Raw genomic sequence first — 23,152 nt, forward strand, 5'->3', positions numbered from 1 at the left:
CCATTGATATAGGAATAAATGACTTCATCATGACCATCTGGCACAACAGAGACATTCATCCAAAACTCTTTAACGAGATTAATGTATATGGGGCCATGAACTACAAGTTTTTATCGGATTTTTTCAAAAAATCTTATAGTCTTAACTTCTTTTTTTTGCCTATCGGATATGAACTAACAAATTTTTCAAAAACCCAGAAAATTGTAAACATACCGGATTTATCAAAAATCTAATAGTGTTAACTTCATTTTTCATAAGTCCACCCGATATGAACTAACATATTTTTTTAAATGTACTACCAAAAATTTAAATTTATTGCTTTTTTAAGAGTAAACTTTTTGACCAAATATTGAGATGAAGTAAATATTGGCAAGAACGTATCAACCTAATCATATGGAGGAAGCAACTATTTGGTTTGATAAAGAGTTACGAAGGGTGGTTGAAGACATCGTGGTTGGTGGAGGTCCTTTCTCTAGGGACATTCAATGGAGGATGACTTCTTTACCATTAGAGCTACGAGTTTGGGTTTATACTCGACATTAGAGGTTGCCTCATACGCTTTTCTAGCTTCCAGGGTCCAATCTTGGGTGTTACATGATCATATATTGATAGACAACGGGGTTTATTGTATGATCTGATATTTCGACAAAGCTTTGGACGGTCTTAGTGTTGCAATTTCAGATTTTGACCTTAGCAGTTTTACAAGAAAGGACATCGTTCCTCCTAAAGCACAACATGTGTTTAGCGAGTGCCTTTTTTAGTAAAATTGTTAAGGATATGAATGTAAAGTTTGACATGACCACAAGACAAAAGGCAATTTTTGGTGGTTTGTAAGCCACACATGCTTATGACTTTCTCCTTGCTATTTCTATTGATGGACTAGGCCAACATATCTCACTGGTGAAGTACAATACTATCCTTAGAGACTGTCTTATAATTCCTGTATTTCCTATTGATGAGATTTGCCCTGTTTGTCGTAAGGCATGTTTGAATACATTTAAGGAAGACATGATTCATTGTAGGAAGCTTCCAGGCTTTAAATACAGACATTACCTTGTTAGGGATGCTCTGATTGATATATTTTGATGGGTCGGAGTATATGTGAAGAAAGAGGCGCATGTGAAGTTTTTTGATTGACTCGCATAAGAGGAGATCGACACTTAGGCCAACAGATGTTCTAGTGTACGAGTGGATAGGAGAGAAATATGCTTGCGTGAATTTGACTGGAGTTTCTCTACCGGTGTGACTGTGGACTTGTGGTTTTATTGTGGGGCAGACAACTCTCAAAGTTGTTTCAAGTAAAATGGTCAAACATGAAAAATGTGTTTTGACAATCAACATGCTTTTATACCATCCGCCTTTGACACTTTTGGTTTCCTAGCACCAGAAGCAATTGATCTTTTACAAAGAGTTCAAAGACTTATGAATAACAATATTGTATCTGTTAGGTCTATATATATAATTTTTAAAAGGATTGATTTTGCCATTCACAAAAGAGTAGCGTCTCAATTTATAAATTGTTCGTTTCTCTTATATTTTTATATTAAAGTATTATTAAGTCATAGTTTTAAAGAAGAAACAAAACATACACTTAAAAAAAATGATAAAAGTTTTTATTTTTTTAAATATCAACAACTTGTTTAAAAATAAATGTCATTGCTAAGAGTTGAACCCTAGACCAACAACTCCATTAATCCAACTAGAAAGTGTGAGCCGAGTTACCCCACTCAATCAAGAGTATTTGGTAGGGGTGTTCAAAATCAAACCAACCCAATAGAAAACCGCAAACCAAACCAAACCAAATTGAAACCGCAAAAAAACGCATTTGCTTCGAATTAGTTTGGGTCATCTTTTAACAAAACCGCACGGTTCGGTTCGGTTTGCGTTTGTATTTTGTAAACCGAACCAAACCGAATCAAACCGCATTATGTTACAACCTAACTTTTACTTAACTCACATACAACCCAACCTTAAACCTATTATACCTTAACCTTATGATTACGAACAATTTTCTCATCCTTACATATATAATTTAAGTATCGATCTTCTCAAATCTCTAATAACATTATCGCACCTTCTTTGCCACATACATCTTCCCTCTTCTTCTATAATCTCTACTCTCTTATATTCTTTCTTTTTCACCTTCTTATTTTTATGTAAATGCTCTGTATTTCAGTTTCGTTTTTATCGCACATTTTTTTCTCTAATCTCTCAACTCTTTTTTCTTTTTCACCTTCACTAATCTCTCGTTTCTTTTATTTTTTTTCATTATAATAATTTTTATATTGTTTTATGCTATTATTTTATGTTTAACATTCCACTTTTGTCTAATTTAATTTTTACATATTAAATGGAAAATTGTTGTCAAAGTATGACGAGTTTTGTTGTTATTTGATAGTGTATGAATGTCTAAATACAAAATTATGTTGTCATCTATATATGTATGTATGGCTCAATAAAATATTTGTAAAAAACCAAACCAACCGAACCGAACCAAACCACATTAGTTTGGTTTGGTTTGGTTTGAATTTTTTTTAAAAGCCAACCGAACCAAACCAAACCGCACAATTTTTTCTCTTGCGGTTCGGATAATTTTTTTGTTAAAACCGCCCAAACCGCACCCCGAACACCCCTATTTGAATATTATAGAAAATTGGATGGTGTCAAATATCAGTTTTTTTTGGTTCCCAGACTAAATCTATAAAAAAACCGTCCCAAAACTCATATCTCTGACATGGGCCGTAAATAAGTTGGGCCTATCAGTGTTGAAAGTCCAACATTAGGTCATCGTCGGTATTGGATGAGACGAGAACATCATTCGTACCGGAAATTCTCCCGTAATAAGAGTGAATGGAGAAGAGGATCACCCTGGTTCAAACCGTTGCCACCGCCGGCGTCTTCTCCGCCATTTCCTTCTGGTTATTATTTCTCTCTCTCTCTCTCTCTCTCTCCTCATTCTTGAATTTTCAGTTCGTAGTAATTTGCGACAAACCTAATCTGAATTGAATCCGTTATTCTGCTTTTAGGTATGGATTCATGTTTGGCAGAGAATCCTCTCGCAAAGAACTCTCTCACCTAATCGAAGATCTCCGCCGCGGTAACCCAACTCCTCCTCCCCATTCTTGAAGCTCTTTGATCAATGAAGTAATTGCACCGTGCAGAGTAGCTTCACTCACTATGTATCTTTTCTTGTATTGGTTTTAGTTTGTTAATAATGGTTTCGCTTAGAGCTATATAGTATAGTAACGTGTTCAGATTTCATAGTGTACTTTTTCCCTGACAATTTTGTAACTAGTGTTGATTTTAGAGGATGAGATTGCTTTTCAACTTTGTGAACTTGCAATTCTCCTGTTTCCTTATAATTTGACAACTTATATGCCAAAATTTGGGAGGCATTTCTCTCTGTAAACATGTTTATTTAACTATGATTTGACAAGTTTGTTCTGCTCACGTTACACTATGTGAATCGTGATACTATGAATTTTACAAATCTAAATTATTTCATCTTACTTTCGCTTACAGAAGTGGTCCACTGAAAAAATTTAGGTTTTTTGTTATGTGCTTTTTTTTCATTACATTGTGCAGATGTTTTCAGAGATTCATAAACTTCTAAAGGCCTATTGCTAGTTGCTACCGATTCAATGGGCTAGTGGCTCAGCATCCTTTTCCTTACATACCTAATAAGCAAAAAAGAAATTTTTAATTGGAGGGAGTTTGTAATGCAAAAGTATAACAATGGGCCACAATTAGAGGTGTGTGTCAAGTTCTTATGACTGGGAATTGCTTGGTAGCGTTGCTCAAGTTAGTGCCATTAAAAATATCTGTGTTTTCTTGGAGAGTTTTCCAAAATAGGATACCATTAGAAGTTAATAGGGGAAAACGAGGTGTTTTTTTAACATGATATGGTTTAACGTGTCTTCGGATGTGGGATGGAAGAGGATGTATCATACTTATTTTTCGAATGTCATTTAAGTGTTGAAGTATGGAATGGTATTTTGGATTGGGTGGGTGTATCCAATGTATATTAAGGGATTGGAAAATTTCACTCAATTCTTTTGGCTTCCTGTTGTGTGTAATGGATTTTTTCTACTAATTGACCATCATGTTGAGACCAATTATATCTGGCCGAGTTGCAGATATTTTGGAGGGTGCTAAGGCTATTCTTTTTATTATTATATGTGGATGTTAATGCTATAAAACTGATGTGAATAGTGTTCCTGTCATCACAACATAGAATGAGGTGGAGCAAAAATTTGGTGCTATGAAAAATGTTATGGAATGCTGCGGTATGAAGAGCTGTTGTGCTGTCAGTCATGGAGGTGATGCAGTCTTGCTTAGGCGATTGTTACTTGTTTGGTAAGGTTTCAAGTAGTAGAGTGGCAGAGTCATTGGAAATTTATTATGTGTTTTATTGTCGCATTTACTTAAGACTCATGGGTGATTTTGGACAAAGATGAGGGTGGGAGTAAAGTATGGATCTGGACTATTTTGTGTGAAGCTTTTGCAAAAAAAAGGGACACAGTTTTCTTATTGCATATTGTTATCTTTGTTGTGGTGGGAATTGGATTGATACACAAGAAGAATGTTCAAATAAAATGAAGATGTCACTCTCTGACCAAGTTAACATGTGCTTATCTTACAGGGTTAGAGAAACAAATTGGACTGGGATTCTCCAATTTGTGGTGCTGAAGTTACTCTAACTTTCAACTTCTGCAAATCATCATATGGATCTTAAGTTTCAAACGGTGTCATGTGTTATACTGCCGCCCAAGTTTACGGTCCAAACAACCATCGCCAACTCTGCACACCATCATCTTGCTCGACTACCTGTCGTTTTTACTCACTCCAATTTTTCATGCGTTCTGGCTGTAGACTCTGACCACTAAAATATGGAATGCAACCAACCATTTAAGATCATAAGTTTGGTCATCACATTACAACAAAGTCAAGTGCTGGAAAATATATTTTCGTGTGTTGTACAAGGCTTAGGCATCGTAGATTAGTATATGACTTGACTTTGTTTTCATCTAAATGGTCATTTTGTAGGTTGTAACTTCAAAATGCAAAAGATTGGAGAATAATCATGTATTCAGTGGGTCTGTGAAATGTATATGTTCGTTTGAATTTAAGAGCATACACTTGCTTGTAAATTGAAAAGAATGGTGAAGATCTTATATGATGGTGAGAATAGCTTGTTAAAAGGGGTTTATTTATGGCTTTTGATAAAACAGATCACATCACATATGGATATGTGACGGTGAAGACATGGGAAGGTAAGTCGATGACAGTGGTATGGTTGTAGTTGGGTCGGTGGTCAGAGTAGAAAATGGTTCTCTAATGACAGTTTGCTTGGAGCTGTATGGCGGGGTGATTTCTTTTGTTTTACTAAGTTATAAGTTATTTTTAAAAAACTAAAAGGTAAAGGCAAATAGCATAATATGAATCTTAAGATTGATCTACCGATATGTATGAGTTGAAAGTTAGAGTAACTTAGATGCGACAAAGTTAGAGAATCCAAATCCAAACAAATCAGATTGGTGAGCTTTTGCTCAAGTTTAGAAGTGATGAATACAAAATAGAGACCAATACCAGTATATTGATTCTTTACCTTCAGCAGATAAAGTTTTTCTCATTAATAAATGGAGTTATATATATACATCATGAAATAAAATAATTTCTCCATGATCTCAGGTTCTGGCATGGCCTTGGCCACTGTTCTATGTATACACATCACAATTCTATCTCATTTTCCCTCTTTTTCTATATTGTCTTCCTTTTTCCTATGAAAAAACATCTTATGATGGTTATGAACAAACAACCAAGACGCCTGAACATACACGCTAATACATGTGTTCACACAACAAGAGCCTCAACCTCTTGTTTGTGCTCTTTAGTTTTCTTGATGTGCCCGACATATATATCACTTCCGCGTGAATCGGAATCTGGAAGTCTTTGTCTTCGACCACCTTCAGACATGTTTCTTACAAAATCCACTAGGTGTCGCCAGTTATCACCTTCGAACAACTTTTTATTCATTCTCAAGTATGTAAACGCAGCCAATCCACTTCCGGAATCGGACATACTTGTAGACAAAACTTGAGCGTATCCACCTGCATCGTATCTCTCCAACGCATTTTCTCCAGCAAGTTCTATTCTAGCCTGTTTTGTCGCCGTCTTTACTTGGTGAACTAACCCTTCTGGTGAGCAGTTAGCATGATCAGGCTGTTCTCTGTCTTTCATTTCCATGCAAGTGAAGTTGAAGACAACATCATGGTTTGCAAACATTTTCGCTATCGGAAGATATCCATCAGTATGTCGAGTATTATAGTATCCAGCAGTTAGTTCAGCTGCGTGCGACCTTGATCTGTAATGCCAATGGATTCCCGCGATTTTACCAGACAGTTTCACACCAGAAGCTTGGAATATTTCTTTGGCTGATACAAGGATCTTCTCGCCGTGTTCCAACAATTTACCCGAGTACCATCCTAGAAAGAACTGTCCATATTCAGAGTTCCATGTTCCATCTTTTCTGAAAAAACCAGTATCCTCAGGAAACTGTTTGTACTGGCCGGAATCATGAGGACCGCCTTTTCCCCATTCCTTCTTTCCGTTAGCCTCGGCTGCTGCTGCCAAGGATGCTTTCATATACTGCATAACAAACAAGCAATTTTAGCCAAAAGATTTTTCGAAAATCTGAGCAATGGTTATTAAATGAATGGATTTGTTTTTCATACCTTGTCATAACATTGGAATTCTCCAATTCCAGGAAACTTCCAAGTTCCATTGCTTTCTGGATATGATGGATATCTCAGCTCCCCACATGGACCCATTCCTACTTGTACTTCCTGCAAAGTTATAGGTCTTGTGATATCAGATTCAAATCTCTTGCTAATCATGCTAAGTTTTATTAAAGTTCTATGGTATATGTATCCTATATCAGTGTCTATATTGAACACTTTGTAGAACGTACCGAGATGACACTGCCTAAGTAATCGCTGAACCTGTCGCGAAAGCTCCTCATGTAGTCGGCATAGACTTGGAGGGGAGTTCTTCCTCTTAGCACAGGCACTGAATCACAGCCCAATGATATATACTCGGGATTTCTCCTCCCCGATCGGTCTGTGTAAACTATATCCGGGTTCTTGCTGATCTCTTCCATCACCCATGGAGGTAAAGGCACACTGAAAAATTACGACAGAGAGAAAATATTAGTCATAGCACTGAATCACAAATCTTTCTAAAGTAAGATATAACAATCACTGTGATATGATATCATACCTGCATGAATCTCCAACATTTCCTCCACACTGATGAAAAGACATAACAACTTGAATCTTCAAACCAAGCTTTTGCACCATTTGCACAAGCTCAGCATAAGCTTCCCAGTTATACTTCAAAGGTCCATCTTTTTCTACCAAACCCCACCAAACATCAACCATAACCCCCTCAACTCCAGCACTCTTCAGAGCCATCAAACTAGCATTCATCGCTCTTGGTTTGTTCAAGTTTCCATTCATTGTTACCGTGTCAAGTGGCAGCATCACAAACACAGGAACTCTCTTTGAATCATCATGGTTACTATGAACAATTGATGGAGCATGCACCTTCTCATATTTCTCATCAATGTTTACTTCAGTTTTGAAGGTGTGTGCTACTTGCAATGAACTCTTGACTTTAAGATTAAAAGATGGTTTAGTTTTTGCAAAGGTGAGTGTTGCAGAGACATCATCGTATGATTTAAGGAATCTGGTTTCTTTCTGAATGATGAAAGAAACTGAAGAACGAAGTGTTAAAGTCATTGTTTTTGAAAATGGATAAAGGATATTATGTTGGAAAAGGTGAAATGGTGTGTGTTTATTTATAAGAAAATGAAACTGAGATTTGGGATTGAAAAGTAGAAAAAGTGCAAGAGGTTTGAAGTGGACAACGTTGGTGGGCTCAGATTGAAACGTAGAAAAAGTGCAAGAAATCAAAACTAGACTGTTGTGTGTGACTCTTGCTTACGTGTTTCCACCTATTCCATTCTTATCCTAGCAAAGCGTGTGTGGCTTCAAGTTTTTCACCGTACCGAAGATTAGGGCTGTTTTCGGTCCGGTCCGGGTATTTGCTATTCCGAGAGCCGGATCAAAATAGTATTGGGTAAATTCGGACCGGACCGAAACAGTCATGATCAATTTTTTGGACCGAAACCGGACCGTTATTTTGAATATCCGACAAAAGTATCCAATAAATATCAAATATAGTATCCATTTTTGGTATCGGATAAAAAAATTATTTATTCCTGGACCGAATAACATTTGGTCGGTCCAATGGACCGGTTCCACCGATCCGGTTCTCGGATCCTATGGACCAAATACAACCCTACGGAAGATAACAAAGCGTTTCCACATGTTTATGGTCGGTTTGTTTTCATTAAGGTATTAAAAAAACGTATCAATTGAAGTTATTATTACCGCTTCACAAAATCACGGCAGATGGGACTTTGAGACGCGAGAATATTGAGTGAAACGTGCATCTAAACATTCACTAATTGTAAGTTTAATTTTAAGGATGAAGCACTTACAATTGATTTTGAATCTGTAGACTTGATTTTGATATATTTAGTTAATTGATCATATTTTATTGTGAGAGGTGAGGCTGAGTTTTCCTGTATTTTTTTTATTGAATTTTTTTATGGTCAGACAGCAAAGATATATTTCGAGGATGGACATATTATATATTATATTAGCCACTAAAGTGTAACAATATGACTAGTTAGGACCGCTCCTTTTAGTTCTTGTGTTACATCCCCTTATTTCTTAGATCACATATGATTATAAACTTCTTCTTCATGATTGTTTTTTTAGTGAGATAACCATCATAGAAGATTCAGAGGAGGTGGCTAAAGTCATTGACATCATTCAAGAGACTAGTTAGGATTAAGTCTTGAATTGAATATTCGTAAAATTAAGATCTTTTGGCTTTTGTATGATGGTAGTAAACTTCGTTGGAAATTGTTCCCTTCAAACATTGGGAGATAGATGTTGAAAATGAAACAACTTGAAAATGAAGCAACTTGGAGTGGCTCTTAGTCGAGATGTAGGCTTTATCGAGGAGTTGTTCATGAAGAGAGCGACCTAGGTTGTGTAATTAATACATCTATTGTCACAACAAAGGGATCCTCAGAGTGAGTTTCTTCCACTTCGATCTTACATGGGTATCACCAAACTCTTTTTTTTGCCTAAGAACTTGTCAATCTAGTTATATGGAGAAAGCCGCTATTTGATTTGATAAAGGTTGCGAAGGGCGAATGAAGACCATGTCTCCCTTAAAGCACAACATGTTTTAGCGAGTACTTTTTTAGTAAAAGTGTTCAGGACATAGATATAAAGTTTGATATGACCACAAGACAAAAATAAATTGTTGGTTGTTTGGAACTAGTGCATGCTCGGGATTTTCTCCATGCTATTTTTATTGATGGACTAGGTCAAGATATGCCCCCGGTTGAGTATCGTACAATCCTTAAATATCGAATTATGATTCCTTTATTTTCTATTTATGAGGTTTTTCTTGTTTGTGCAAGGCGTGTTTGGATACATTTGAAGAACACACGTTTCATTATAAAGAGCTTCTAGACTTCAAATACCAACATGATTTTGTTAGGGATCTCTTATTTGATATATTTTGACGGGTCGAAGTATTGGTGAAGAAAGAGACGCATGTGAATTTCATGACTGATCCATAGGAGAGAAAATTAACATTTAGTCAACATATGTTCTAGTGTATAAGTGGGTAAGAGGGAAACATGCATGTTTAGACTTGATTGAGATTTCCCCACTAATAAGATTAATGACCGCATGTTTTACGATGAGACAAACGTCTCTCAAAGTCGCTTCAACTAAAGTGACAAAACATGAGAAAACGTGTTCTGCCAATCAACATGCTTCCCTACCAATTTGTCTTTGACATTTTTGTTGTAATGTATATTTCTTTTCTTTAATGTTTATGAAGTTCATTAAATTTCCTAATAAACCATTAAAGAAAAGAAATATACATTACAACAATTTATAACAATTATTTAAAGTATTTAAAAAAGAAATATCTTTTTATACATGCGACTTGAGGAAATACTCGCTTACAACAAATGAACCATTAGAAAAACAAACATTAATAAGTTTAGTTTAAAAATAAAAACTAAATCAGATAAGTGGAGAACAAGCATTATTATTGACTCATCAACCAATTATCCACAAAATTTACATATAAAATTAAAAAGTGTTCCATCTTCGTTCCAAAATTTTTAAATCTTGAAGGCGATTTTGCAGACAGCAGACACAAACTGGAAAAGCTTTCTATAGTAAAGCCAAAATGGACTAATGAATTATTTTTCTTTTCTCTTTTTATTTTTGTATTACAAATTTTAATGGTTGGCATGATAATTGATGAGTGGTTTTGTATTGCCTCCATAAGACAAACCCCACCAAATTAGCAACCTTTGTTGTTACTTTGTATTATCTGCCTTTTTCCTGCAAGCTGGTTTTCGTGGACGAAAAAAATATCTATTAATTTCAATAATTTCTAGGTTCTTGTTCAGTTTGCTATCAAGATAAGAAATGATTTAATTGGAAAAATAATTAATGTGGTTGATATGATTTCATTAGTCTTGGACCATTCTTTCCGCATATTCTTGTTATCTACTGAAATTTCCATGATATAAATTTCATGTTTTAAACATTGCATTTACTTGGTGGAAATTAATAGAATTTTAATGTTGACTATTGATATATGCTATATTACGCGGGCACTAAAAATAGGAGTAAAAGTCCTTTTTGTCATCCGGCTAAAACATGAGTGAATTATCAATCATTAGTTGGTTCAGTGGTGATTTGTGCTGAATTTGGTAGGGAGGACCACAGTTCGATCTCCCACAACTGCAATTGGGAGGGGGTTGAAACCACTTAATGCCAGAACTGACCCCCGAACCGGACTATACCGGTGGTGATAAACTAAAAAAAACATGGGTGAACTGGTTATTGATGTTTTCACTGAATCTGGAATATATTAAGGGTGCTCGTTTGGGAGAATTTGATCTTAATTTCTCAATAGGAGTTAAACTCAAGAGTCTATTTATAACAACTTTGTGTTGGCTTAGAATGCTCCTAGTATATGTTTGGAAATTGGAATCATAATGAATGCAAAATCTCTATTAATTCAAACATACACTAGGTGTAGTTTCATCTTTTCAAACACACATTTAACCGGTAAATCAAATTTGGGCATCCAATGCGAATAAAGTGGACTTTTTTGGGGGAGAATATTAGTAAGGCATTGGAGGTAGTCTATTTAACATTTCTGCTATCTATTGGTCTAATCTTAGTTTTAAAGTCAATTGAGACTCTCTAGTTAGTCTATTGATTAAGAGACTCTATTTGTGAAAGTATTGTTATGTTAGCTTGGGGCCGAGTTCATATTCAATTTTTTTTTCTTAATGTTATTCTTATCTTTTTTTTCTTTTTTTTGAAAATACTTGTGAAAATTTGGAAGAAACTGGTTAGAATTCAAAGAGAGTTTCTTTGGGGGTGGTGTGAAGGGTGACTCCAAAACTTCTTAGGTTAAGTGGTATGATGTTTGTAAACCTAAGAGTAAATATGGTTTGAGGGTTATGGATCTCCATTTGGTCAATTTGACCCTTTCGACCAAATGGAGGTGTAGGTTGATCTCGAACGCTTTTGGATTTTAAAGTGATTTTGTTGCATCTAGGTATGTAATATTAGTTGTATTATCGTTGATTAGGGGCCGGTCTTCAACTTTTTGTTCATTGCCCGCTTGGTGGAAATAAGTATCTTTTTTTGGGTCCAACGAAGATGACCTATTCTACTAGTTTGTGGATGTTATCATTAATATACCGAGTTCGAGTCTTCAAACTTCTTTTTGGGAGGATCCTTGGGTTAGGATCATTCCCCTTTAGACTAGGTTCCCTAGGCATTTTTTTCATATCTGAGCAACTAGAGGGGTTGTGGCTGAGATAGGTCAGTGGTAAGTAGGGATTTAGTCCAGGATCAAAGATGGAAGAGAGATTGTTTTATCCATGAACAACCTTTGGTCACCAATCTCCTTTCTGCTTTCCAAGGTTTAAATCTCACTCAAGATAGAGATATGTAGTGTTGGTGCCATACTAGTCACAGAGTTTTCACTATAGCATTTCCTTACCAAACCTAGTTGAATCTTATTAACCCCTCTTTCCTTTCTTTCTAGATTGAGAATTTTAATCGTCCTCTCATCTAGGTTAGTTGAGCCCTTTCTATTGTGGTGGTTTTTTCTTGACAACATTTGCAATATAGGATACATCTAGAGATAATCTGTTTAAATGGAGGGTGATTATTGACCTAACTAGATTCTCTTATGCTATGTATGGAGGGTTTGATCCGCTGTCGCGCGCAGATCAAAAACGAGTATTTTGTAAAAACAGTAGTTTAGCGGTAACGACAACTCGAATATCGTTCTCACAAGGATTCTTGATTATTACTAACCAACAGTAAATCGATTTAGAGGATGTTTGGTTTAGGATCAATTTAATAAAAAATTGCAATTAAGTGATTAACAAAAGTGATTACAAAAATAAGCTGCTCTACTGATTCGGGTTCCTACTCATCATCGATTACTATATGTTCAATTCCCTAACGGATTCTCAATCCCATTCGATTACAGCACCAATCAAACAAGCGCGAAAGATATTGTTTCAATTATATTTCTGTTTGCGAATTAAGCATTCAGTTAGAGATTACGCGAATTAACAATTAAGCAAAGTTAAAAAGCGAATAAAAATTAAGGAACACAATTAATCGAATTTAACAATCTCTATCCTATAACAATTGAATTAAGCAAACGATTGTATATGAATTAAGCAAACGATTTATAGGAAGAACTTGAAAGGAAATCAAAATTCAATTGAACATTATAATAATCTCAAAAATTGGAACCTGAATACAATAGATCAACTTCGAGGAATTAGTTTTCCATAGGAATTCGTACCAAAGCTCGCAAAATTATTTCATGAATAGTCAACGTGAATGAACCGTACGACACAGACCTAGGTCCATAACAAATGACCCAAAACAACCCAACAGGGTCAAATACATAACCTAGGCCCATAACAAATGACCCAAAACAAAAAATATAACTAATACTGCAACTTAAACGGAATTATGGGAATTATGCACTCCGAATCTGCATTTGACTCCAACATGAAAATTGTAGCTCTTTCCCTTAGCTTTCCAACGACTATTAGAACGCGTCAATCGGATTCTCGTAGCTCCAGTTCTGATCATTTTAGTGCGAACTGCTAATGCTGAAAAATAAAGTGTGAAAATCAAATAAGTGCAAAAATAAACTAATTTACAAAAACATTATAAAATAGAAAAATAAACAAACCAAACCATAGAAATGCCTAAGTAAAAACATAAAGGAACGTGCATCAAAATGCACTGATCAAATTCTCCCACACTTGAACTTTTGCACTCCGAGCAAAATAAAATCAAACACAAGAAACACACAACATCAGTTACTCATTCCAGGCTATAAACTCTTCTTCGGTTAAGATTACATTGATAGGTAATAATCTTGCACACTAAGAATATCGTAGGAACACTAATCCATAATTGTGAAGACATAAGCCTCCTGAACATACAAACCATTTCGAATCATGTTATTATGCCAAAGCCTAACTTACTCCACCTCCTTTTTTTCATTTTGGTGCAGTCACATTAAGTCCGTTATCTCCACACACTCATAGTAAGGCAAGCGATTAGTTACTCTGATCCTTTTTGTATGGGAATCTAGTACCTAAGTGGTATAACCGTTTGCTTACCCAATTGTAGTTGCAGGGGGTCGGACCGTAATCCGCCCTACCAAGTTCAACACCACAAACCTCTGAACCGACTAACAAGGGGTATTGAATTCATTTTTTTACAGGTTCTACAACAGTTGGGTTAAGTGACCGGGTGAGGGTCACCAAACTTAGAAGGTACGTTCCTTTCCTTTTTTTATTTCTTTCAAATAAAACTTGGATCACTCACCTATTTTCATTGGCTTCCTTACGTAGAGCATGTGTGTGATGGTGCCGACTGCAAAGATAAACTACTCAAGAGAAGAATGAGAATTCAAGGTTATGCCATAATAAATATTCAGATTAACTTCCTTATGCAGGAGACTTATGGTGTTAAGACGATACCGATCTTGTGAATTTTTTCCAAGTCTCCACAACTAACCATAAATTAATCTATAGCCTAAAACTTTCAAAAAAATGCTTCTTTTTAAGAACTGAAAACAAAACAAAAACAAAAAAAATTTAAAGAAAACAAAACAAATAAATGATTCCCTCCCCCACACTTAAGACATACATTGTCCACAATGAAAGAACATAAATATAAAATAAGAGTGAGAGAAAGGAAAGAACACACCCGAGGAGTCAAGGAGGATAAGTGATCACATAAGCAGCCTTTCCCAAAGAGAGATCTTCTACATTCTCTTCTTCCAAAGTGGAGCTCTCATGGAGTAGCTTTGGGTAATGTCCATTGAACTTGGAATTTTTATCAGTGCCTTCGCCTTTTATTCCAGGATCAAAGAAGAATCTTCGATAAGTAAAAGTGTCGAATGGGCACGTGATCTTCTTTTCCACAACATCAGAGATCAAAAGATTGAGGGGCTGCCTCACTACTTTTGTTTCATCTTCCCCTTCAATTAAGACCCTATACAAAATCATTGATGGGATAATATCGGGAATGTCATCCAAAGTCCACCCAATCGCCTTCTTATGCTTCTTTAAAACCTGGAAAAGCTTATTTTCTTGTTCAAAATCAAGGTTAGAAGAAATTACAATCGAGAGTTTTTCATTACTCTCTAAATAAGCGTATTTCAAATTTCAGGAAGTTGCTTCAGCTCGGGGGAAGGTGGCTGCTCAATGGAAGGAGTGCTTGGGGCAGCCGGGATGTCAAGAATATCAGCTGCATAAACAGCTTCATCGATAACAACTTCACCTGTAGTAAATATGTTACCCTGCAAGGCAGCATCAATCTCAGCACATACACCACAAATGTTAGAGTCAGTACAATCAGAATATGAGTAAACATCATCAAAATCAGATGCAAGCAAATTAGTACAAGTATCACCAATAGTTTCAGAAAGCAACTCTATTTGAAAAACATAATGCTCTTCCAAGGGTTGTTGGTTTGATCCTTGAGCTTGCTACATGGCATTCATCAAAGTGACAAGCTGTCCAATCTGTGTTTGAAAAGTTTGAAGAGTAGAATCTACTTGTTGTTGATATTGGAGATTATTTGCAGCCATTTGGTTGACAAGGTCCTCTAGTGAAGGTTCAGAAGGTGCAAGTACACAACCTGAAATTCCTTTAGATGCTTATGCGGATCCTCACCTGCAAAACCATTAAACCTAGGCAACAATTTTGTTAAACCAGATGTCAATTCAAAAGGTGTATCAGCTGCAGGATATTCAATACATAAAGCATTGTGATTAACAGCAAGAGCAATAAGTTCTCCAAGAGTTCTTTGGTCATCCATAATATAATTATAACAATCAAATAAAATCAATATCCCTAGTGATAATCAAATCAATAATCAAATTAAAATCAAAATCAAATCAACACAGAATCAAATAAAACCAGAAAGCATTGCAATGTCTCTGTTGAGAAAACAAATGAAAAAATAGAAAAGCGATTAAAATAAAATAAAAAAAATAAAAACCTGACTACAAATAAAATAAAATAAGATCACGAACCTAAATTTTTTTGGATTTTTTTGAAAATATGAAAATAGAAATTAAATCAAATAAAATAGAAAAAAGAGGAGTTCCACGATTTTTTCTAAACTTCTGGAAAAAATTCGGAGCAAATCGAAACAATAGCTTCAGAATTCACCTGATAGGCTGGAAAACTTACCCCTGCACTACAACTGGTATTGCAACCTTGAAAATCAACAAACACAAAAAAAACAAGAAAAATTCTAGCAAGAACACTATACCTATGAATCTAATATCGGATAATAACATCAAGAATCCCCGGCAACGACGCCAATTTGATCCGCTGTCGCACACGGATAAAAAACGAGTAACTTTGAAAACTGTAGTTTAGCGACAATGGCTCGAGTATCGTATCACGAGGATTCTTGATTATTACTAACCAACAGTAAATCGATTTAGGGGGTTTTGGTTTAGGATCGATTTAATAAAAAATTGCAATTAAGTGATTAACAAAAGTGATTATAAAATAAGTTGTTATACTGATTCGGGTTCCTACTCATCATAACGGTTTCTCAATCCCATTCGATTACAACAACAATCAAAGAAGCGCGAAAGATATTATTTCAATTATATTCCTGTTTGCCGAATTAAGCATTCGGTTAGAGATTACGCGAATTAACAATTAAGCAAAGTTAAAAAGCGATCAAAAACTAAGGAACACAATCAATCGAATTTAACAATCTATATCCTATAACAACAATCAAATTAAGCAAACGATTATATACGAATTAAGCAAACGATTTATAGGAAGAATTTGAAAGGAAATCAAAATTCAATTGAACATTGTAATAATCTCAAAGATTGGAACCTGAATACAATTGATCAACTTCGAGGAATTAGTTCTCCATTGGAATTCGTACCAAATCTCGAAAAATTATTTCATGAATAGTCTACGTGAATAAACTGTACGGCCAGACCTAGGTACTAGGGAAAACCACCCATTCGGTTTACAATCCAACTGGGTCAAATACATAACCCAGACCCATAACAAATGACCCAAAACGAAAATAAAACTAATGCTGCAACTTAAACGGAATTATGGGAATTATACACTCCAAATCTGCCTTTGACTTCAACATGAAAGTTGTAGCTCTTTCCCTTAGCTTTCCAACGACTATTAGAACGCGTCAATCAGATTCTCGTAGCTCCAGTTACTTTCATTTTAGTGCAGATTGCTAATGCTGAAAAATAAAGTGCGAAAATCAAATAAGTGCAAAAATAAAATGATTTACAAAAACATTATAAAATAGAAAAATAAACAAACCAAACCATATAAATGCCTAAGTATAAACATAAAGGAACATGCATCAAAATGCACTGATCAGGTTTCGTTAAGTCGGTTTCCCATTTATTTGTAACACATGAGATAACCTCAACTATGTGGTATAGGATCTTTAAGTGGTTGGATTAGTCAATAATTTTCCTTATAGATCCTATACTTCTTTTTGAGTTTTTCTCTCTCCCTAGGTGGTAAGGAGAGGATTAAGAGTGAGCTTGATATGATTTGACATTCTATTGTTTGGACTATTTGGATCGTTCAAAATGATATAATCTTTCACGGTTCTTCAAAAAACGTGAAAAATGTGGAATGAAGGAGTATTTTCATGGTTTGAAAATGGTATCTTGTATATTTGTGGCGAAGTCATGTTTTTTTTCTCTAATTGGCTTTAAAATCTAATCCTGTGTCTTAACTAATTGTGGTTTGGGAGTCTATTACCTGGTTCTAGAGTTGGAAAGAGTTTATGGTGCTTCTTTTAAAGGTCTTTATTTTGCTATTGGTGATTCTAGTGGCTTGAGCTCTAGCTCGAACCCCTTTAGCGGTGACGTTGTTTGTTGCTTTATTTTATCTCTAATGTTGTTGTTGTTTTCCTTGATTTTTTAGTTTTGGGCTTTTTGTTGGATATTTTGTTTTTGTTTTTGTTTTTTTGTATTTTTTAGATAAACACATCTTGTGCTAACTGATATCTCATCTTTTTTTTTTACTTTGTTGGATGTTTTATTCCATATTCTCTCTGATGGATCATTATGAGGGGGAAGCATTCACATTGGGTCAAACAATCATCTAAAGGTCAAAGACTCGCCCAAACAAGTAAAAGAGACACCACATATTCACCCAAAATATTAAGGTGATAGGTGTATGAGTCCTCTCACTTATGAAGTGCATAACCTCCATTTTTTCAAGCAATGTGGGACTTAAAACTCACACTTGTTTCTCAACACAACTCACTCTTGTTTCATCTACATGCTTGTAGCGGCGTTGACAGACCCCTTCTTACATGGGAGTATAATCATTGAAATTATAGAAGTTATTGGAAGTTATTTTATTCCTTGTAACATTTATACCTAGGAGTAAATTATCTTCAAACTCTTAACAAACATCGGTATAATCATTTTAGAAATATTTTTCATAGGAACTCTTATCTCTAATATCATAATTCAAAATAATAACACTTGAATGCTCAAATTGTATTATGAAACTCTTAGGATTTATGAAAAATATGCAAAGTTTCAAAACTTTTCAACAAAGATGAACTCTTTGAAAAATGTTTGAATTGTATAGAAAATGACCTGAAAGAGGTGAGATTCGTTTTTCTGATGTAAAATGCTTTATATACATTCCTAGAAACGTTTTTGAATGGATGCAATAATTTGAAAAGGTTCCGTGAAGCATTGCTATACATTACATTGACGATGTTTTATGAAAAACTTCCTTTTTACATGTGGTAATCCATTAAAATTACACAATTTTTTAAAAATTTCAAAATGGTGATCGATTACCAATGTAACTATAATCGATTACCACTACTATTTTTTTTAAAATGTCAGTTTTGAGAACTTTACTTCAATGGTTTATATGCATAATATTTGAAAACATTTAAGATGAAGTTTAAATGATATTTTTTTAGCTTTCAAAGTGATATATAGAATGAATAGTGATATGCACCTTTCATATGATGATCATTGCAATTATTCCATTTGTTTTATATTGACCATTCTTCATGATATCGTCATATTTTTCTTATTTGAGTTACAATTGTCTTCATCAAAACCAAGTCTAACTAGAAGAAACCTTCTTCACAACCTCTGGGTGAAATCTACCTCTCGGATGTGGACAATACTAACAGCTTCAAAGGAGACGACCAAGTAAAGGAACAAAACTTCCCCTACGACTCATTTGGACAAAACCAATGGGGTAGGCATGGTCATTTTTAGAGACATTAACATTTTTTCACACTTCATGGTCCACTCAAAGTGTTTTATTGCTTCAGTAACTTGTAAAATACAAATGTGCAATGGGCTGACTTGGATATAAATTTGTTTAGGGAGGTTTACATCCTGTTTAGTTTCACCACCTCTTTCTTCGTAGTTGGTTCTTCAATCTTGATGAGCGTCTTACACTTATATGGGCCCGCCTCTATGCCTCTCTTTGCAGTGTAGAAGCTTAGGGATTTTCTATCTATGACCACGAAGGTGCACTTCTCCAAATTGAGCCTAATAGTATATTTTCATATCCTCTAGAACACACATGCTAGGTTTTCTTCATGCAACTCCTCATCACTAGATTTAACGATCATGTCATCCATGTAGACTTCTAATTTTTCGCTTATCTCTTCCATGAAAAATTTATTCATCATTCTCTAGTATGTTTGTGCCACATTCTTCAAGCAGAAAGGAATGAATTTGTATCAATAGTTGGCTTCCTCAGTCTGAAGGTTGCCATGTCTCCCCCTGCCTCATACATACGCACCCGATGTATGCATCCATTAGTTATAATAGCATGCTCGAATGAACTATCTACTAGTTTGTCTATGTTCGGGAGTGGGTACGAATCTTTAGGCAGGCTCAGTTGAGATCAATGTAATCGATTCAAAATTTCCACTTTTTTGAAGCTTTTTTAACAAACGCGATATTGTACATCTATTATATCCTACTTTGGAGATAAAGTTGGCCTCTAGTAGGTCTTGAACGGTCTTCATGGTTGCTTTGACTTTTTTAGGGAGATTGTCGCCTCCTTCATTGAGCTATATAATAAATATAAGGTTTAATATTCAACTGGTGGCCAACTCGATAGTTCCACATGGAAGAGTGAAGGAATCATTAAATGCCAAGAGACTTGCGCCTTTATAGAGCTCCAAATCTCGATCACGTTGTCGCGGGCGAAAAATTGTTTTGTTCCTCTTTTTTTGTGGGATGAGACACCTGATGCCTTCTTTGGGCTCGAGTGCTCATAAAAAATGATTTTTCTTTGTTTCGACCAAACTTTTTATTATTTCCAAAGGAGGAAAAGGAAAAAAGTTGCAATAACCTAAAAGGTGGGGGGAGATCTTGGGTAAGAGGGTTGGTTATACGAAGGGAAGGTATTAGCACCCAACGTATCTATAGTACTCTATAGGATTCTTTATTGTTTTTCATTCCATGTTACGGTGGAGGTTCTGTTGTGAAATAGGTGGGACCTAAGGTGTTTGTTTGATTATGCTCGCAAAGATCATCGCGATCCTCTGCATACATATCCCTTAGAGGGAATCAGAGCATCTGTAGCTCGGGGTCTACGGGTGCTAAGGTTTGAATGGTTTGAGAGAGAAGTTTTGCTCGCCAAGGATACGACCTTGTGCCTACGTATTCTCAAAGGGATGTTGAGAAAGTCAGAGCAATCGTAGTTCCCACTTATGCTAGTGGAAGCAAAGGAAAATAGACAAATGTCGTCTAAATGCTAGATGTATCTAATCTATATCATCACATACATCTGTTTGATTTTTGTTTGAAAATCTTTTCATTATAAGCCCTGGGCCATGCCACTTATGGCGCTTAGAATGATAAAGATGTTTTTGTTTAACCAGCCTTGTGGCAAAAACTTTCAATGAAGTCAGCCTTGTGACAAAAAGTTTTGATTAATCAGCCAGCCTCGTGGCAAAAGTTTCAATGAAGTCAGCCTTGTGACAAAAACTTTGATTAATCATCCAGTACGGTGGTAAAACAGTTTGATTGATTAGCCAGCCTTGTGGCAAAAGAAATTTGATTGATTAGCCAGCCTTGTGGCAAAAGAAATTTGATTGATTAGCCAGCCTTGTGGCAAAAAGAAGTTTGATTGACTGATTGTTTGTGATGATATAGAAGAGATACTCCTATCATAGAGATGATAAATGTCTAATCTCCTAGGGTATTTGATTTGGATATTTGGAATGCTTATAAGAAGCCCGTGGGTCCTTGTACGAAGCCCAAGAGGAGGCTATCCGAGGGTCCTTGCATTGTAAGCCCAAGAGGAGGCTATGGGAGGGACAATCCAGGGTCCTTGCATTGTAAGCCCAAGAGGAGGCTATGGGAGGGACACTCGTTTGTACAAAGCCCAAGGGGAGGCATGGTATAGTTGGTTTGAGCTCTTAGAGCGATTTCACCGAGAAACCATACTCTATGTCCTAACCTAAACTAGTGGAGATTCTTTGCACGAAGCCCAATAGGAGGCTATGGGGAACCTAGTGTTGTACTAAGTTGAACAAGCACACATATCACACATATGAACAAACATGAACAAGTATGAACAAACATGAACAAACATGAACAGGTTATGAATAAGCACATATATATGACAAAGTGTGTGTATATAATGGAGTTTATGAAGGAAATATACCTGTAAGCATAATCCATTTGTATACACAGGGGCTCGGGACTCACACTCGGGGAGAAGTCCACTTGAGTTTATTCAAAGCTATGTAAACAGGTATTTACAAAGGGGCTTGGAACTTATACCTACATGGAGGCCCATGGTATATTTTTGGGAAGATTTAAAGAAACCTTCATTTTTGATTTGTTATTCAAGGTTAAAAAGTCAAACTGATCGAGGTATGTACAAAAAGGTGTATGTACAAAAAAGTGTATGTACAAAAAGGCGTACAATGAAATACCTAATTTCATGTACTGGAATGGGTATGTACAAAAGGGGCTCGGGACTTATACCTACATGGAGGCCCATGGTATATTTATAAAACATGGTTGATTGTTTTATTTACAGACGCGTCGTTTGTTGTTTTGAAAACAGTTTGAAAAGTATTGTTTTGAAAGAGTTTTCTGTACAAAGAAAAACTGTATAAAAGGAAAAAGGAGTGGGTCTTATACTCTCTAATATTCGAGAGGCCCCACATCGTTTTGAAAATCAATTGATCAATTAAAAAGATTTAATCAATAGTTTCAAAAAGAAATGGTTTATTGTTTCGAAAAGAATGATCGTTTGTTTTAAAACAATTTGAATTTGACAAAAGTCAATTTAATTAAGTTAAAATCACATTTTAATGCTTAATTAAGACCTAAGTGATTAGGGTTTGATCACAAAAATATTTACAAGTGATTAGGTTTGAAAATTAAATGAAAAAACAATATTTAAAGTATTTAAAAACACTTAAAAATGTATCATTTTAAACCTAATTAAAAGCACATTAAATAAATCTTTTTTGTTGATTTTTTTTGGTATTCATAAAATATGTATATTAAACAAAGAGTATGCAAAAAATGAAGTGAAAATAATGAATTTTGATTGGTTAAATTAATTGGTGAAGTTGTTAAAGAAAATGAAAGAAAATAGTGTCAAAAAAAATGTTTTGGTCCTGCCAGGGTTTGAACCCACGCCCTCTCTCTCACAACTCAAAATACTTGCCAACTGAGCTGCGCGCGCAGCTTGTTATTCACACGCTTCCATTTAATTATATTTGAAAACAAACATTTGAATTTTTCAAAACAAAAACGCGCCAAGAACACACCTTCAACTGATTTTTGAAAATCTTTGAAACTGGATTATTTTGATCAAGTAGATAGTCTATCTTGCTCGGTTTTGGACGAGGAACACAATGGTATCATTTAATTGCATTTATTTTCACTCTAAGATCATTGGTTTTCTGATGAACACGAAGAACCCTAATCTTATAATTCAATATGAAATTGTGTATAATTGATGAATTGTGAAATTGATTGAGGGCTATTGATCAGTGATAGTGCAGAAACAAGATAGCAACTCAATTTTTCATTTATGATGCATGTATGTATGAGTTTGAAGTTCATAGCACTTACCTTAAAAAACGGCCAAGCTGGGATTCGAATTCTGCAATAGAGGTGTTACAGAAGTTGTTTGATGATCTGGATAGCTTCAATGGACCATATGGAAGGTGTCTGGATGCTTGGAGTGGATTGAAAACATCTGGATCAGTTGGTGGAACCCGATCTGCAGTTGCTTCAAGTATGAATCGAGCTTGGTGATTCTGAAGTTTTTGATTGATGATGAGTGTTGGGATAGTTCATATGTGATATATATGAGGTGTTGGAAGTGTTAGTTTGGACAGATATAGCTTGGTATGGATTTTGGCATGATAAGGTT

At 35.3% G+C, this 23,152-nt stretch overlaps 1 protein-coding gene and 1 long non-coding RNA gene across 2 annotated transcripts; one reads left to right on the top strand and one right to left on the bottom strand.

Annotated features, from left to right (window-relative positions):
- The first annotated feature begins 2,746 nt into the window (after positions 1–2,746).
- LOC131625093 (uncharacterized) lies at positions 2,747–5,449 on the top strand. The gene is made up of 3 exons (XR_009290732.1): positions 2,747–2,918; positions 3,027–4,356; positions 4,643–5,449. It is a non-coding gene; the product is annotated as an uncharacterized LOC131625093 (long non-coding RNA).
- A 143-nt stretch (positions 5,450–5,592) lies between these two features.
- LOC131625092 (beta-amylase 3, chloroplastic-like) lies at positions 5,593–7,858 on the bottom strand. Its single transcript, XM_058895990.1, has 4 exons — positions 7,279–7,858; positions 6,971–7,181; positions 6,735–6,845; positions 5,593–6,648 (listed from the first exon to the last, which is right to left on the bottom strand). Exons 1-4 carry the CDS (start codon positions 7,797–7,799, stop codon positions 5,854–5,856), a joined length of 1,638 nt encoding a protein of 545 aa, XP_058751973.1. The 5' UTR covers positions 7,800–7,858; the 3' UTR covers positions 5,593–5,853.
- Between the last annotated feature and the right edge of the window lie 15,294 nt (positions 7,859–23,152).

Source organism: Vicia villosa, unplaced genomic scaffold, assembly GCF_029867415.1.
Source record: "Vicia villosa cultivar HV-30 ecotype Madison, WI unplaced genomic scaffold, Vvil1.0 ctg.000184F_1_1_2_unsc, whole genome shotgun sequence".
NCBI lineage: Eukaryota > Viridiplantae > Streptophyta > Magnoliopsida > Fabales > Fabaceae > Vicia > Vicia villosa.